Source organism: Narcine bancroftii, chromosome 3 (genome assembly GCF_036971445.1).
Source record: "Narcine bancroftii isolate sNarBan1 chromosome 3, sNarBan1.hap1, whole genome shotgun sequence".
Taxonomy (NCBI): domain Eukaryota; kingdom Metazoa; phylum Chordata; class Chondrichthyes; order Torpediniformes; family Narcinidae; genus Narcine; species Narcine bancroftii.
The window spans coordinates 171,029,180-171,047,991 of NC_091471.1; the positions used below are offsets into that span (position 1 = coordinate 171,029,180).

The 18,812-nt window shown below is 42.4% G+C and overlaps 1 protein-coding gene across 12 annotated transcripts in view; it reads right to left on the reverse strand.

Annotated features, from left to right (window-relative positions):
• Positions 1 to 18,812, reverse strand: part of psd3l (pleckstrin and Sec7 domain containing 3, like) — a 538,648-nt gene that overhangs the window by 6,959 nt on the left and 512,877 nt on the right. For all 12 annotated transcript variants that reach the window (XM_069925817.1, XM_069925820.1, XM_069925819.1 and 9 more), the window contains one exon: positions 12,437 to 12,580. In XM_069925817.1, coding sequence (XP_069781918.1) covers positions 12,437 to 12,580 — 144 coding nt within the window. The remainder of the gene's footprint in view (positions 1 to 12,436; positions 12,581 to 18,812) is intronic.

Here is an 18,812-nt window from a genome sequence, read left to right on the forward strand (position 1 = left end):
TACAAGAGGAATAAAGAGCAGGGAGCTGAGAGTTTGAAGGAGGACTACAAGGAGTGTTGAAGGAATCTTAAGAAAGAAATTAGAAAGGCCAAAAAAAGGCACGAAGAGGCTTTGGCAGACAGAGTAAAAATAAATCCAAACGGTTTCTATAGGTACATTAAAAGTAAAAGATTAGTGAGGGATATAATTGGACCCCTTGTAGATAGCGAAGGTAGGCTGAGTGAGAAGTCAGAGGAAATGGGGGAAATTTTGAATGATTTCTTTGCCTCAGTATTCACTAGGGAAAAAAATATTGAACCAGTTGAAGTAAAGAAAAATAGTGGGGAGGTCATGAAGCATATAAGGATAACCGAGGAGGTAGTGATGGCTGTGTTGAAAAAGATAAAGGTGGATAAATCTCCGGGATCGGACAAAATATTCCCAAGGACACTCAAGGAGGCTTGTGGACAGATAATGGGGCCATTAACAGAGATATTTAGGATGTCACTGCTCACGGGGGTAGTGCCAAATGATTAGAAAGTGGCGCATGTGGTTCCAGTGTTTAAGAAAGGGTCCAAATGTAAGCCTGGGAATTATAGGCCCGTGAGTCTGACGTCTGTGGTGGGTAAGTTGATGGAAAGTGTTCTGAGGGATGGTATTTACAAATATTTGGAGGTACAGGGATTGATAGGGAGTAATCAGCATGGTTTTGTCAGGGGTAGATCATGCTTGACAAACCTGATTGAGTTTTTCGAAGGGGTTACAAAAAAGGTTGATGAAGGGAAAGCAGTGGATGTTGTCTATTTAGACTTTAGTAAAGCTTTTGACAAAATTCCCCACAGGAGGTTAGGAAAAAAGGTGGAGGCATTAGGTATAAATAAGGAGGTAGTGAAATGGATTCAGCAATGGTTGGATGGGAGGTGTCAGAGAGTAGTGGTAGAAAATTGTTTGTCCAATTGGAGGCCGGTGACTAGTGGAGTTCCTCAGGGATTGGTCCTGGGTCCACTATAGTTTGTTATATATATTAACGATCTGGAAGTAGGGGTGGAGAATTGGATAAGTAAGTTTGCGGATGATACAAAGATTGGTGGTGTTGTGGACAGTGAGGAAGATTACCGTAGATTAAAAGGTGATTTAGGAAGGCTGGAGGTGTGGGCTGAGAAATGGCTGATGTAATTTAATACAGATAAGTGTGAGGTGTTACATTTTGGTAGGCTATTGAGATGTGCAGAGCAACAAAGGGATTTAGGAGTGATGGTAAATAGTACCCTCAAGGCTGATACTCAGGTAGATGGTGTGGTGAAGAAGGTATTTGGAATGTTGGACTTCATAAATCGGAGTATTGAATTCAAGAGTAGGGAGGTTATGATGAAATTGTACAAGGCATTGGTGAGGCCAAATTTGGAGTACTGTGTACAGTTTTGGTCACCAAATTATAGGAAAGATATAAACAAAATAGAGAGAGTACAGAGAAGGTTCACGAGAATGTTGACAGGAATTCAAGGTTTGAGTTACAGGGAAAGGTTGTGCAGACTAGGGCTTTTTTCTCTGGAGTGTAGAAGATTAAGAGGGGACTTGATAGAGGTGTTTAAGATTTAAAAAGGGACAGACAGAGTAAATGTGGATAGGTTTTTTCAATTAAGAGTGGGGGAGATTCAAACTAGAGGGCATGGTTTAAGATTGAAGGGGGAAAATTATAAGGGGAACATGAGGGGAAATTTCTTTACGCAAAGGGTGGTAGAGATGTGGAATGAGCTTCCGGCAGACGTGGTTGAGGCGGGATCATTGGTTACATTTAAGGATAGACTGGATAGTTACATGGAGAGGAGAGGACTGGAGGGGTATGGACCGGGTGCTGGTCAGTGGGACTAGGAGGGTGGGCATTTGTCACGGCATGGACTAGTAGGGCCTGTTCTGTGCTGTAAGTGGTTATATGGTTATTAGCAGAAAATAGAGAAAGGAACTATAAAAGGAATTAACTGTCTGCTGGTAAAGGAAAGCACCACATCCAGTAATCGCTTGTCTCTTTAAAGCCACATCCAATTTCTATATCTTAGAATACATACAGGGTATGGAATACAAATAGTGTCAGTTTTTCTATGCTAGAATTCTTCCTGTATCCAATTCCTTGAAGCTCCTCAGTCAATAACAATCACCAATGGAATGAATTAGGAATGATAAATAAATGCCAATAATTACTAATGTTTCTGTTTTCTCAGATTAAATGAAGATTAACACCCTTTGGTATCCTGGGAGTCAGTCATATATTTTGATACAAAAGAAAATGCACCTCAGTGCACTTCATTCCCTGTGGAATGCACATAGCCGCTGATCATTGGATCTAGTCATCAGAAATCCGGAACTTGTGATTTCTCCATTCAAATGTCAGCCTTCCACTGAGGTGAAAAACCAAAGAAAGGAAACAAATCAACCTTGTTCTCTCTGACAAGGTGAGAAAATTGATAAGATATCACCGCTACATCCCTAGAGAAGGAAGCAGATAAAACCTTAACTCCAGCATTCTCCAACAAATATAAACTAATGTATCTGCAAAGTCCAAGAGTAATAACTAAGCAAGTTAAATATATTTCAATGGTTCTTTTAGTTTATGTCCAAATATGATGTCCAATATTTAGTACAGTCACAAATAATCAGGTTTTTCTCTGGAAAAGGACTGCATTTCTATCGTGCAATACACTAAACAGATCAGGAAGCATTCATGGAAATAGAGGTATTAACATTGCAGAACCAAGACCTTCTTCAGAACTGAGAGTGAAAACATTAATTTTGAGAGGTTGGGAGACACTTAGGTAAGACAAATGGAGTTTCTCTGATCAGGTGGCATGGTATTAAGCTATTGATGAAGCCATCTGGTTGTTACATAAGTGAGGGAGTTGGAGAGCAAACACAAATAAAGGAACAGTGTGAAAGCTGGAGGTAATGCCTAACAGTTTAGGCCATACAAATGGAAAGAGGAAAGCTAAGCAAATTTGGCCAGTTCTGAAACAGAGAGCACAAGTTATCAGCCATTGCTCAGTAATTTTAAAATTTATTGGAATAATCAGCTTTCTTTGAAATTACATAAATTGCATAGTTGAGAAGCAGCCCAAACAGTCCAGTTCATAGTGAGAAGCAGGGGAGAGGGTTAATGGAAATTGGAGGTCTATGTTAATACCATCTCGTTGGTGACTGCCAAGGCAGAATATAAGGTGTGGTTCACCCAAAAATTGGAGGACTCACTATCCTTCTGACTCCTTTCCTCCAGTTCCCAACTCCCTTCCCTTCCTTCTCCTTTGAGAGCTGCCTTTCTTTGCCCTCTGCTCGCTCTTCTTTTCACTTCTCAGCTACTTTAACATCTACCCGGCCACCTATATCTACCTTTTCCCTCTTAGCTATTAGCATGTGCTTCTCACTTTTCCTCCTTTTCTCTCCTCCCCCACCCCCCACCCCCCACCACTTCCCTATCATTTCATTCAAGAATCTCCCTGTTTTGTCTTTTATTCCTGACAAAGGGCTCAGCTCTGGAATGTTTGTTATCCTGTACTTCCTGTAGAAGCAGTGTGGCCGGCTGAGTTTCTCCAGCATATTTTGTAAATCATTTCAGAGGATCTGCAGATCAGGAGATGTCAGCAGTTCTAAACTGAAATTTTAACTGGTTTTTTTCTGCACGGATTCTGGCTGCCAACAGATTTACCAAAGCCTTCTGTTTTTATTTCAGATTTCTGGCATCCAAAGATTTATTTTTCCTTTTCCTTTTATAAGATCTATCAACTGATCCCACTGTTTGTTTAATTGATCGCAGGCTCTTAATGCTGGACTTATCCTAATAAAGCTTAAACTTCTGTACCATGAGACCCATATTTCTTTGTAAAGCTGTCCTGTCCAGAGAAGAAACAAGCCTTCCGTCGCGCATGCAGCCATCTTCAACGCAAACTCCGGGAGATCCAAAATGAGTGGTGGACTAGCCTCGCCAAATGAACCCAGCTCAGCGCAGACATTGGCGACTTCAGGGGTTTCTACGAGGCTCTAAAGGCTGTGTATGGCCCCTCACCCCAAGTCCAAAGCCCGCTGCGCAGCTCAGATGGCAAAGTCCTCCTCAGCGACAAGATCTCCATCCTCAACCGATGGTCAGAACACTTCCAATCTCTTTTCAGTGCCAACCGCTCAGTCCAAGATTCCGCCCTACTCCAGCTCCCTCAACAGCCCCTAAGGCGAGAGCTGGATGAGGTCCTCACCCAGGATGAGACATATAAGGCAATCGAATAACTGAAAAGTGGCAAAGCAGCAGGTATGGATGGAATCCCCCCAGAGGTCTGGAAGGCTGGCGGCAAAACTCTGCATGTCAAACTGCATGAGTTTTTCAAGCTTTGTTGGGACCAAGGAAAACTGCCTCAGGACCTTCGTGATGCCACCATCATCACCCTGTACAAAAACAAAGGCGAGAAATCAGACTGCTCAAACTACAGGGGAATCACGCTGCTCTCCATTGCAGGCAAAATCTTCGCTAGGATTCTCCTAAATAGAATAATACCAAGTGTCGCCGAGAATATTCTCCCAGAATCACAGTGCGGCTTTCGCGCAAACAGAGGAACTACTGACATGGTCTTTGTCCTCAGACAGCTCCAAGAAAAGTGCAGAGAACAAAACAAAGGACTCTACATCACCTTTGTTGACCTCACCAAAGCCTTCGACACCGTGAGCAGGAAAGGGCTTTGGCAAATACTAGAGCGCCTCGGATGCCCCCCAAAGTTCCTCAACATGATTATCCAACTGCATGAAAACCAACAAGGTCGGGTCAGATACAGCAATCAGCTCTCTGAACCCTTCTCCATTAACAATGGCATGAAGCAAGGCTGTGTTCTCGCACCAACCCTCTTTTCAATCTTCTTCAGCATGATGCTGAACCAAGCCATGAAAGACCTCAACAATGAAGACGCTGTTTACATCCGGTACCGCACGGATGGCAGTCTCTTCAATCTGAGGCGCCTGCAAGCTCACACCAAGACACAAGAGAAACTTGTCCGTGAACTACTCTTTGCAGACGATGCCGCTTTAGTTGCCCATTCAGAGCCAGCTCTTCAGCGCTTGACGTCCTGTTTTGCGGAAACTGCCAAAATGTTTGGCCTGGAAGTCAGCCTGAAGAAAACTGAGGTCCTCCATCAGCCAGCTCCCCACCATGACTACCAGCCCCCCCACATCTCCATCGGGCACACAAAACTCAAAACGGTCAACCAGTTTACCTATCTCGGCTGCACAATTTCATCAGATGCAAGGATCGACAACGAGATAGACAACAGACTCGCCAAGGCAAATAGCGCCTTTGGAAGACTACACAAAAGAGTCTGGAAAAACAACCAACTGAAAAACCTCACAAAGATAAGCGTATACAGAGCCGTTGTCATACCCACACTCCTGTTCGGCTCCGAATCATGGGTCCTCTACCGGCATCATCTACGGCTCCCAGAACGCTTCCACCAGCGTTGTCTCCGCTCCATCCTCAACATTCATTGGAGCGCTTTCATCCCTAACGTCGAAGTACTCGAGATGGCAGAGGTCGACAGCATCGAGTCCACGCTGCTGAAGATCCAGCTGAGCTGTGTGGGTCACGTCTCCAGAATGGAGGACCATCGCCTTCCCAAGATCGTGTTATATGGTGAGCTCTCCACTGGCCACCGTGACAGAGGTGCACCAAAGAAAAGGTGCAAGGACTGCCTAAAGAAATCTCTTGGTGACTGCCACATTGACCACCGCCAGTGGGCTGATATCGCCTCAAACCGTGCATCTTGGCGCCTCACAGTTTGGCGGGCAGCAACCTCCTTTGAAGAAGACCGCAGAGCCCACCTCACTGACAAAAGGCAAAGGAGGAAAAACCCAACACCCAACCCCAACCAACCAATTTTCCCCTGCAACCGCTGCAACCGTGTCTGCCTGTCCCGCATTTGACTTGTCAGCCACAAACGAGCCTGCAGCTGACGTGGACATTTACCCCCTCCATAAATCTTCGTCCGCAAAGCCAAGCCAAAGAAAAAAAGAAAAGGGCTTCCAGTCAGAATCAGAATTTATTATCATGAACAAGTCATGAAAATTTGTGTTTTGCGGCAGCATCGTGGTGTAAACATTCATTTCATACCATCTTACTACATCAATGTAAGGGAAAAAAAATAATAATAATGCAGGGGAAATAAGACAGTGTATTTGAGTTCAAAAAATTATTGATTATTCAGGAGTCTGATGCCAGTGGGGTAGAAGCTGTCCTTGAGCCGTTGAGTGCTCATCTTTAGGCTTCTGTACTTTCTCCCCAATGGTAGCAAGCATGCCTGGGTGATGGAGGTATTTGAGGTAAGAGGCTGCTTTTTTAAGGCACCCTCTCATGTAGATGTCCTCAATGGAGTGGTCTGGTGTCTGTGATGATGCAGGCCGAGTTAACAACCCTCTGGAGTTTATTTCTGTCCTGAGAGTTGGCACCTCCATACCAGGCAATGATGCAACCAGCCAGAATACTCTCCACAGTACACCTGTAGAAGTTTACAAGAGTCTCTGGTGACATACCAAATCTCCTCAGATGCCTAACAAAGTATAGCTGCTGGTGTGCCTTCTTTAAGATTTCATCAACGTGACGGTTCAAGGAGAGATCCTCAGAGATGTTCACACCCAGGAATTTCTTGACCCTCTCCGCTGCTGAGCCCTTGGTGAGGACTGGGTCGTGTTCCCCTGGCTTCCTCCTGAAGTCCACAATCATCTCCTTGGTTTTGCTGACATTGAACACAAGGTTGTTATCATTGCACCTTTCAACAAGCTGATTACTGAATATGTATACATGGATGTGGTTTTAAAATTCTTAAATAAAATGTTAAAAAAAAGAGCTGATTTATCTCCCTCCTGAAGGTCTTTTTATGGCCGCCTGTGATTCTGCCTACAACTGTGGTGTTGTCGGCAAATTTGTAGATGGCATTGAAATTGAGCCTGGCCACACAGTCATGGGTGTATAGTGAGTATAGCAGTCAGCTAAGCATATATCCTTGGGGTGTGCCTGTGTTGATAATCAGTGAGGAGAAGATGTTGTTTCCAATTCGTACTGACTGTGATCTTCCAATGAGAAACTCAAGGATCCAGTTGCAGATGGGGTTTCAGAGACCTAGAATTTGTAGCTTCTCAACCAGCACTGAGGGAATATGCAACCGCATACATCAATTATTTTTTTCGAGGTGGTCCAGAGCTGCATGGAGAGCCAGCGATATTACATCTGCTGTGGAACAATTATGATGATAGGCAAACTGCAATAGGTCAAGAACTTTGCTTAGGTACATGTTAATCCTGGCTAAGACCATCATCTCAAAGCATTTCATCACAGTAGAAGTTAGTGCTACTGGGCAGTGGTCGTTGAAGCAGCTCACACTGCTCTTCTTGGGTACCAGGATGATTGATGCCCTTTTGAATAATTTGACTGTCATAAAGAGAAGTTAAAAATGTCTGTGAACACATCGGCTAGTAGGTTGGCGCAGGTTTACAGTACCCTGCTAGATACACCATCCGGGCCTATTGCCTTGTGAGGGTTCACCCTCTTGAATTATGTTCTGACATTGCCCTCAGAGACAGATACCACAGAGTCTTCAGCTTTTTCAGGGATTCTGGTAGCACTGTTTGGTTCTTTTTTTTCAAAGCAAGAATTGTCACACACATTGTCAAAGGTATTGCTCTAAAATTAATCATTTGTATCTTGGATATTTTAGGAGACGTGATATGTTAGACTGAATGGAAAGGGCACAGTTGATGCCTTGCTATTGCTGCCTGTTTGTGATTTCATCTAATATTATTCATTTATGCCCCTCAAAAATATGGGTGTATTCCCAATGGGTAAGATTGACAAGCGAAGAAGGATGCTTAGAGAGTTGGTCTAGTGGCAATAAAACCAAAGGTATATCCAAAGAAAAGGAATGGCAAAGTTATTTCATCAGACATCTGTAGTTTAACCCAAAGTACACAGAAAGAGTAGATTCTCCAGAGCGGGCTGTGCATGTTTTTTTTTAAAACAATACAGCTCAGTAGAAAGCCTGTCTGGTCTATGGCCCATGCTGCCAACTACACCCATTTAACCCACCAACCTGAGAGCAAGATGAATCTCAAATAATTCCACACCCTGTGATGAGGTGACAATGGATTCAAAGAGGAGGGAGGGGGGGGGAAATCTTAGGGAGGGAGGGAGAGGAAGGGAAGGAAGGATGGGGGAGTGGAAGGGAGGGTGGTAGAATAGGGGTGAGGAAGAGGAGAGGGGGAGAGAAGGAGGGAGAGGAGGAGAGGAGGGAAGAGAGGGGGAGAGGGGGGGAAGGAGAGGGGAGGGAGAGGAAGAGGAAGGGGGAAGAATGAGTTAGTATTGGTTCATCAATTGCACTTTGTGTAATGGACAATAGAGGAGGGGTAACTAGTCAATGGGAAGCTGCAGCAAAACAAATGAGTTGGTCTTTGAGGTTTAGACTAGCAGGGGAGTAGCTACGTCATATACCCTAGACCGGCGGAGCGGTCCTCTTCTAGGGGGCCATCCTCTGCGACCGAGCGCTGAGCTTCGGGAGGGACGCACATGGAGCTGTGAGGGAAGGGTGACACCCGCCTAGCCAGCCAGATCAGCCGAATCATCCCTAGCGATCAATGGGGTGACAGATGTCGCAGCCAGATCGCCCTCACACCCAAAACAAATGAGTTGGTGAAGGAATTCCACAGGATGGACTGCATCTGTGGAGGGAAGTGGTGCATTAACAAAAAGATCTTGATCCAAAATGTCAACCCTGAATTTCTCTCCAGAGATATGCCTGACTGCTAAGTTCCTGCAGCAAATCATTTTTCTACTCTGGATTCCAACATCTGCAGCCTCGTATATCCAATGAGTGGCTTGGTTGAGAAAATGAGAGAGGAGAATTGATGTGCACTAACTCTGCTAATTGTCAAATTGATTGGATCATTGTCCGGCAATCGTTGTAGGTCCAAATTGATTGGATCATTGTCCGGCAATCGTTGAAGGTCCAAATTGATTGGATCATTGTCCGGTAATCTTTGAAGGTCCAAATTGATTGGATCATTGTCCGGCAATCGTTGAAGGACCAAATTGATTGGATCATTGTCCGGCAATCGTTGAAGGTCCAAATTGATTGGATCATTGTCCGGCAATCGTTGAAGGTCCAAATTGATTGGATCATTGTCTGGCAATCGTTGAAGGTCCAAATTGATTGGATCATTGTCCGGAAATCGTTGAAGGTCCAAATTGATTGGCTTATTGTCCAGCAATCGTTGAAGATCCAAATTGATTTGATCATTGACCGGCAATCGTTGAAGGTCCAAATTGATTGGATCATTGTCTGGCAATCGTTGAAGGTCCAAATTGATTGGATCATTGTCTGGCAATCGTTGAAGGTCCAAAGCAAACAAACATCTCCAAATAAAGGAAAAACAAAGTCCCAAAATAGGTCCAAGCCCAAAATGTTTACTGACCATTTCTATCCATGCCTGATGCACTAAGTCCCTCATTCTCTCTCTACCACACATTTGACTTATGCTCTCCACTTTTTCCAGCACCTGGAATCAGTCTCTCTTGTTTACCACTAAGTCCATCCAATTTATCTTTGTTCACTCAGGTTTCTGACATCTGCAATTTCTGCACTTCAGAAGATGTTGGCTTTTTCTTCTTTCTTCTATTGTGTTCAATAAAATAGAATTTTCAAATTAATACACATTTTAACCCAAAGCCACATAATGACCAACAACACAAGGCTAATGGTAGGCCTTGCCCTTGAGTCAGTCCCAATAGATGGTTGCTAGAAATATGAATGCACCTTGTCAATCATTCAACAAGCCCCATTCTGCAGAGATAGGTCAGCAGATCCAGAGCAAATCTTAACAGACTGCTACTGGCTCTCTCTGATTCACGTTGTCCTGCTGTATGTGCTTAATTAATTTGTGTGTAAATTACTGTGTATATGTCCATCCTCACATTTTAAAACCCAATCTAAACTGCACTTTGTAAAGAATTTTATTATCGAAATCAACATCCCAAGCAGGGGGTGATGTTTATGAGGCTAAGTTTTAATTAGAAGAACAGGGGACAGAATTCAGCATGGCTTCCATCCCAAATTGTGCCATTGAGCTTCTAGCAAGCAACAACCTTAACAGGAATATAAAATTGTTAAACCGAACAGACTGCAACTCCTAATGAACCTTTAGACAAATTGTCTGTACTACGTCCCACTGTATTGAACCTGGAATTTGATGGTTGGTACACAGAGAATCTGTGTTTGCAGCTTTACCCAATAATAGCATTCTTCACTGCTTAGAAGGCAATTGAAAACTAATTCCCTGGAATAATGATCTAGAGATGCATTGAAGTTCTATCCGGGCAGCTCTGGAGGTTAAAAAATTCAATTAGTTAAAAATGGAGAAAAAAAATCTAGTGCAGTAATGCTAATAATGAAACAATTCAATTGTCATTGAATCATATCTGATACATTAGTATTTTCTTGTCTACTCCCCTGACCTAACCCAGTCTACACACAACTCTAGACTAGATCAAAGGGTTGTTGACAAGCTTAAGCACTTTCCCCAACATCCTCTCAAGGGAAATTAGGCACAGGCAATAAATGCTAGTAAAAGATTGTAAAAGTAAAATTAATGCAGAATTAAGCAATAGGTGGGGATGGATTGAATTTGCCACCACCTTTTTTTAAAGAAGAGGTAGGAGTCGAGAGGTCCCTCGAGCTGATAAACAAAAGTTTTCCTTAATATGAGCATTTTGGTTCATGTATGGAAGAGATACTTCAGCCCACCTTGACCTTGCTATCCTTTGAGGCTAGACCCATTTGCCTGCATTTGATCCATGTCTTTCTAAACATTTCCAAATCATGTATCTTTTGAATGTGGTAATTGCACCCACTTCCATAGCTTCCACTGGCAGCTGGATCCAGATATGGAGTACCTCTGATTGAAAATGCTGCCCCTCAAGTCCTTTTTAAATCTTTCCCATCTCATATTATGTCCATTCCATCTCATCCAAGAATGATCTATCCTGAATAAAAAGTGTGAGGATTCACATTATCCTTGCTCCCCATGACTTCTATGTCTATAAGGTCAGCCCCATGTCCTTTGCTCCAGAGCATAAAGACTCAGCAGATCCCTCTAACTCAAGTCATGATAACATCCTGTTGAATTTTCTTCTGCACCATTTTTACGTCATGACATTCTTCCTATGGCTGAATGAATAGACCACCACATGGTATCCCAAGTGTAGTCAAACAAAAGACTAGTTCGGCAGTATCATGATGTCCAAACTTTTGTATACAGGGCCCTGCCCAATGAAGGCAAGTGCGCCAAGCACCTGTCCATTGAACCACTGCTCGCAGGGAACTATGCACCTCTAGTGCAGGTCTTTCATTTCTCCAACATTCATGACTAAGCATCTTCAAGGAAATTGTGAAAATAATTGGAAGAGATTTTAAAAAAAGAGCTGATCATGACTGGTAACACAATAGCTGGCAGCCTCATGGGATGGAAGAATTAAATTTATTTTATCTACATTTCTTGTTCCAATATTTGAGGTGGAAAAGGTAGGAGAGGAAATGTCTCCAGAAAGGCTCAGCAAAGCAACTTGGCATCAGTTGGACACTTGACGGAGATGTGTAGGGTTTATGCAGGGTCCATAAAATGGACATTCATCATTTGCAGATGTGTCAAGGAGCAAGAGGGCAGAGACCTTATTTGTGGTCAAAAGATACAAATGGATACACAGGGAAATCCTTCTCTGGGCAAAGAAATTTAGTGCCTGTAACGTGCAGAAAGACTAGATTATAAAGTGAGTTATAAACAAGTTCCGAGGATATGGTGGGGAACAGGTTGGAAAAGACGGCTGAATTAGGAGCTGACAGAGTCAGTTGGTTGAATGGCTTTGTCAATTCAACAATTCCCCAAAATAGTTCCTGTCACATGTATTTATCCAACAGTTATGACTACACTAAGAATGTTCTTGCAACTGAGGAATAGCAATAGGTGTCAAATGCTTACAAGCTGGCTGATTCAAATAACAATGACAGGATCTCCTTTAAAAGTAAGCATCTCTCAAGTTAGATCAAAAGATCATCAATCAAAGTTGAGCTGTGAGCTGACCCAGGGGGATGTTGAAGCAAGGATCCAAAAAGTGAGATGAAGTTGATAGAGGAGTTCCAATGAAGGAAAGGGAGTGGGGGGGGGGGGGGGGTGGCAGTAATTCTGTAGTAAAAATCCAAATGCTGGAGTCATACCTGCTAAAGGAGCAATGGCACAGCAATTACTAAATTATTTTGGTGAAGATGTTGTTGTAATTAATCATCAAAATGAGTACACTTTACTTCTGTGCACTGACATGCATTATCCCTTATTTGTTCACCCTATTTCATTAATATATCAGAGCGTCAACTGCAAAATGCTTTATTCCAGACCTTACCTCAAATTCCAAGTAGTGCTCCTTCAGCCTGTACTCATCAATTTCCTTGGCTTTGACCTTCTTATCAGGTGGGTAAGACCGATGTTCAGTGAGTTCAGTGGATATCTGCTTCAGTTTGGCCTCATGAGATTTCATCTGATCTTCCTGCAAAAGAAAATACAACAGTAAAATAATATACTAATTTAGAATTCTGAATAATTGAAATAATAGATATAATGTGTCTTGTTTGAATGGCTTTTTTCAGATACCATAAATTGTTTGATCATTTTAAATATCAACAATCCTGATGGACTCTTTGCAGATCTTCACATTACATCCACAGACAGATGCTAGTGGAGAGCTGCAAGGATCTTTTCTGGAACCCCTGTGATTTTTATAAATGACCCGGGTGAAGAGGCTGAAGGATGGGTCAGTAAATTTGCAGATGACAAGAAGGTTGGAGGAGTTGTGGATAGAGCTGAAGGTTGTAGAAGGTTACAAGAGGATATAAACAGGATGCAGAGTTGGGCAGAAAAGTGGCAGATGGATTTCAATCTGGATAAGTATGAAGTGAAGAATTTTGGAAGGACAAATCAAAAGGTTGAGTACAGGGTTAATTGTTGGTTAAAATCCCTCAAGGTCACCACACATGTTGATAGGATAGTTAAGAAGGCCTATGGGATACTGGGCTTCATTAATAGCAGATTCCAGCATCTGCAGTCTTTTGTTTCTCCAGGGAAAGGACAAGAGCAGCAAAATGAAGTGGACAGCTCTTCTAAAGGACAAGCATTCGTTCGATGAACCAAAATGCTCCCTGTGCTTTGAAAAATGTACTGAAACCAAACAGAAGTCAATTTAAAACAGCAACTTGCTGTTGTAAGGACACCTCCATGGAAACTATTTCTACAATAAGGGATTCCACCACAGGATTAGATCAGAGAAGCTGGAGCAGCTCTCCTTGGATTTGAGGAGAGACTTGATTAAGGAGATAAAATTGCATCTGCTTTAGAGAGGGTAGAGGGGAAATGTTCTGATTTAGCAGATGATTCAAGAAGTAGGGGAGAGGGCCAAAGATACAAGGAAGATGGGACAATTGTTTTCTGATGGAAAGTGACGGGAATCCACCACCTTTAAAATGAATCAATCCAGAATTTTAAAACTTATTTGGAAAGGCATTTCAGAGAGAAAAAATAGCAGGGCCCAGGTGAAGGAGCGAGGGAGCAGTACTGATGAGATTGCTCTGCTTGGACCTGTAGCAGGCTCAAAGGGCTAAATGTTTCCTTTGATGCTAAAAAAAATATTAATTTGAACAATTTATCAGAATCCCAGGAAGTTAATGAATATTTACTCAGAAACACTGAAGGGTGCTTCAGGCAGCTCTGACCAAGAGCTGGATAATTATTTCCACTTTTTTCTTCCACTTCTCCAAGAAACACAGAATGACTGCACCTCCCTGTAGCCATCAATACTTTCTAGAGAGGCCCCATATGTTTTTGCTTCATGATCTTTAAACCCTTTGCTCTACAGTCGGCCGAACACAAATACTAATACGGTGCAAGGATAAGGCAAAGGGTTGTTGTGAAGGGATGGTTTTCTCATTGAAAGCCTATGATCAGTGGCGTACTGCAGGGAAAGGTCTCGAACCCTTTTGTTGTTTGTGATATTTATCAATGATGGATGTTGAAGATAGGCAGTATGATTAATAAGTTTGTAGATGGCAAAAGTCAGTGTTGTTCTGGAATGTGAGAAAGTTCATCTAAAGCTATACCAGGATATAGGCCAGTCAAAAATTGGGCAGAGCATTGGCAAATGGAATTTAATCCAAGGAACTGCCAGGTGATCCATTTTGGAACATCAAATAGGATTAGAACATAGACAGTAAATGGTAAGGAATGTTGATGAACAGAAGGAGCTTGGGGATTCTCTGAAAATGGCAACACATCTAAGATGTGAAGAAGGCATCTGTCACTTTCACCTTCATAGAGTGGGGGTACTGAATATAAAAGGTGGGATATTATGTTCCAACTTTGCAGAATACTTGTGGAAGCACACTTGGAGCATGGTGCTTATATCATTAGAAGGATGTGGTTATGCTAGAGAAAGTGCAGAGTAAATTTACCAGGATGTCACCTGAATTGTTGTCATGGGGAGAGATTGTTTAAGCTGCACTTGTTTTCCCTGGAGGGCTGGAAGATGAGGCTGTCAGCAGACCGTAATACAAAATTACAAGAGTCACATATAGGGTAGATATTCATAAACTCCCCACCCCCCGCCCCCCCCCCCCCCCCCACCGCCACCATGCTCAGTGTTTAAAAATAAGAGCACAAATGTTGAGAGGAAGGAATTGTAAAGGGAATTTACAGGGAGGTTTAATAAATAGAGTGGTTGATCACTGCCAGAGGAGGTGGTGGAATCAGATACAGTCGCTATGTCATATTTAGACAGGCGCTTAAATAAGCATGGTGTAGAAGGTTCCAGACCTAATTTAGGCAAATTGAATTAGTGTAGATGGGCTATAAAATTCAGTATGGACAAAGGAGACCAAACATCCTGTTTCGGTGCAGTACAACTTTGTGGCATTAAGGTGTAAAGTAACATAAAAGAAACTGGGAACTCAAGGCCAGGAACTTAACCACAGAGATGGAAATTATTATTAACTTTGTTCCATCATCATTTAAGGGGCAGCTGGCAGTATCACGGCAGTAGGTGCAATTTGTAATGCAACGCTCAAAAAAATTCTCACATTACCGCATGTCATGTCATGTTTCCATGGCAATGCCATATGCTCGTGGCTCAGAAACAGGTAAAACGCAGCCAGAAACTCAACTGGCTTCAAAACTTGGAGAGCAGGGTAGCACAAGATGCCAGCACTGCTGACACTAATGGGAACGGAAGAAGCATGAACTGAAAAGGCATTGAGTGCCAGGATGCACCATTTGTTGTGCAGAGGGAAGCAGCCATTTCCTGGAAAGGAAAGTCAGTACAGGAACAAACAGCAGGCAAATAATAAAGCTAAAACCTCATAGATCAATGTTGTTAGATCCAAGGAGGTCATACGGCAGTCATACAGGGTCCCGAGGAGAATGTGTCAGGAGGATGTTAATAGAACACAGGAAATGCTGGAAATGCCCAGCAGGTCAGACAACATTTTAGGAAGTGAAGCAAAGTCGATGTTTCTGGTTGAAAACCCTTCATTAGAATTGTGATGAACTCTAGAACAAAAAAAAACCTGCTGGAGAAATTCAGCAGTTGAGCAGCATCTATGAGGGTTAGGAATTGTTGACATTTCAGATCAAACCCCCTTGTCAAATCTGAAACATCCATGATTCATTCCCCCATCTCCCCCCACCCCACTCATTGGATGCCTGACCACTGGCTGCTGCTGTTTGCTTTAGGTTCCAATATCTGAGTCCTCTTTTGTCTCTGGTGATGAATTTTGTTTCTCTTCCCATGGATTCTGCTGAGTGTGTCTAGCCTTTATTTTTGCTTTTATTTTAGTTTCTCATCATCTTCAGCTTTTGATTTTCAAGATCTGGAATACTGTGTACAGGTTTGGTCTCCCTAGCAAAGGGATGCTATGCTTGAGATTGAGTCTCTCCATAGAAGAACGAGTCCCAAATGTGTTCTCGTCTTATGAGAAGAGCTTAAGCAGATTGGTGCTCAACTCTCCATAGTGGGGAAAAATGAGAAATGGCCTCACTGCTCTTCCAGTGCTTGTCAGGGATATAAGCGGCAGATGCTTTCCCTAGTTCAGGAGCTCAAAAGCAAGAATTATAAATTTATATGGGTTTGGTTATTCTGGACAGGCAACAGAAATATTTTCAACAAGAGAGCAGTGAATCTTAAGAATTTTGTTTTACCCAAGAGGGCTGTGAAGGCTGAGTCATTGATACATATCAGTGGAAGTTTTGGATGTTAAGGAAATCATGGGGTAGGTGGCATTGAAATAATATATCAGATGATCTTACTTGGTGACATAGAAGGTTGAATGGTCAAGTCCTGCTTTTATTTCTAACAGTCAGTACTTAATGTTCTATTAGCCAAGAGGCTAGTGAGAAAATGAAATTTGCTGCCAAATTAAGTGGTGAAGCTAAACCACAAAGGCATTATGAAGGAGAAGCCAAATAATTCCATGGGAGAGGAAGGCTGATCAGAGCAAACACACAGTGGACAGTGACTCTTGTCAAACAAAAACACCAGCAGTGATTTATTGGCCCAGATAGCCAGTTACCTTGGTAACAATATTGTAAAGATATCTGTGGATGGATGTTTAGTACAATAGTGTGATCTTCTTTCACTAACTGTTTTTGAGCTGTTGTACAGAACACAACAGGAATTCACACAATGAATTAAGAATATATTGCTTGCATAGTGACGTACAATGCAAAGTATGGGCCTCCTTATTTAAGCAATTATGTTAATGTATTGGATGCTGTTCCAAGGTTGACTGGACAGACCCTAGAAATAATTGCCAAGAAGCCACAAACTACAGCTACACGCAGTTCAGTGCAGATGCTGATGGGGTACAGGCCCAAGTCAAGATTGGACCTGTTAACAAACATTTCTACGACTGATTCCACCTGCATTGAATTCGTCCATCGTTATTGAATGAAGATCTACCGGGACCAATGCCTAAAGAGGGCGCACAAAATCAGTGAACCGGTGCGGACTCGAAAGGCCAACATGGCCTGTTTCCGCTCCGTAAATGGTTATATGGACGTGGACTTTTACCCCCTCCATAAATCGTCGTCCGCGAAGCCAAGCCAAAGATGCAAAGAAGAATATGGTTATGGACTAAAAATTGGAAAGGGTGGGTAGGCTGATGAGGGATTGTTGGTCAGGCTAGGTGTACATCCACTGTAGTAGAGAACAGCAAACAGGGACTTGACTAAATAAGATCGAGAGAGCACTCAGGAGATATTAGAGACTACAGATGCTGGAATCCTGAGTATAAACCAAGCTGATGAGGAACTCAGTGGATCGAGCAGCTTCTGTGGGAGACAAAGAATGGTTAATGTTTCAGGTCAGAACTCTTCATCAAGAACTTTTTCTCCCACTTCTGCTGCTCGACCTGCTGAATTCCTCCAGCAGATGTTTTATGATACTGAGGGATTTGGAAAGGATATTTGAGGAGAGGTTGTTTCTGCATGAGGGAGAATTTAGAATTAAGAGCCACTATTTAATAATTAGAGGCCAATAATTTAAGACAGAAATGAAGCAAAGTATTTTTTTTCACTCAGAGGATCATGAATCTTTGGAATTCACTTCCACAAAGTGGGATGGAAGGTTACCAAGGTAGAAAGAAAGGTGGATTTAAGGTTATTATCATATTAGCCATGATCTTATTAAATGGTAGTGAAGGCCTGAGTTGAATGGTGTTCTTCTGCTTCTAATTTGTATATCTGCTTGCATGTAAATGATGTTTTTTAAAAACATTTTAAGCATTCTGGTCAATAGTGGGATAACTATTCAGCACTACAGATGTAAAAGTATCATATCATGCTTTAACACTGGACATTAATGAACAATATTAAAAAGTTAAAAAGGTTCCATTATTGTCATATAATACTACATTTAGAATGGAACATACATGAAATTCTTTTAATTTTTGTCTACCGTAAAGCAGACAGAGTCGCCAGTTTGTGCAGCACGCCTCACAGAAACCCACAGCACCCGGAGTAACAAAATCTTTATGAGATAACTCAAAATATGTTGTAAAAGGGGGCATAGTATACAAGACCATGAAGTGCAGCGCTAAATACTCTGCAATCTGCACACCTTTTCTGCACGTTACAGAGGTTAAGTTGGAGATTCCACAATTCCAGTGAAAATGATTTCCTAAACAGCCCTGAATGCAACCGAGCTTCATGTGTCAAGTGTTAAAGGGGCCAGGAAAGGCCACACAGGTGTGGTCACAATTGTCCAGGGAGGATGAAGTGAGAAATCAGAATTTCAAAGCAAGTCTTAGTTAATAAAATTTGGGAACAGTCAGGAAATCAGGCAGTATCTGTGGATACTGAAAGAGAGTTAACTCTTCAGGTTGATGGCCTCCTGGCAGAATTTTGCACCTTCGGTTTTCTGCTGGATTGTATTCTTCAAATTTTGCAAGAATTGTTAAAATTGTGGGTGGGGAATAACTTTGGGATTTACATCCATGACTGCATTCACCTTCACATAGAATTCAGGACCAGGTATGGGATGAGGAGATACCTGTGACACACACTTTCATTGGACAACAATGAACATGATTATTTACAGTTTTGCAGAAGGCAGACTTAACCATTTGTTAGGCATTGGCTTATCATTTCCACTAATCTGCTCCATGCATTTCACCATCAGGAACCTTAGGCTTAAAACAAGCATATCATTAGAAATCACAGAAGGCTGACTCATAGCT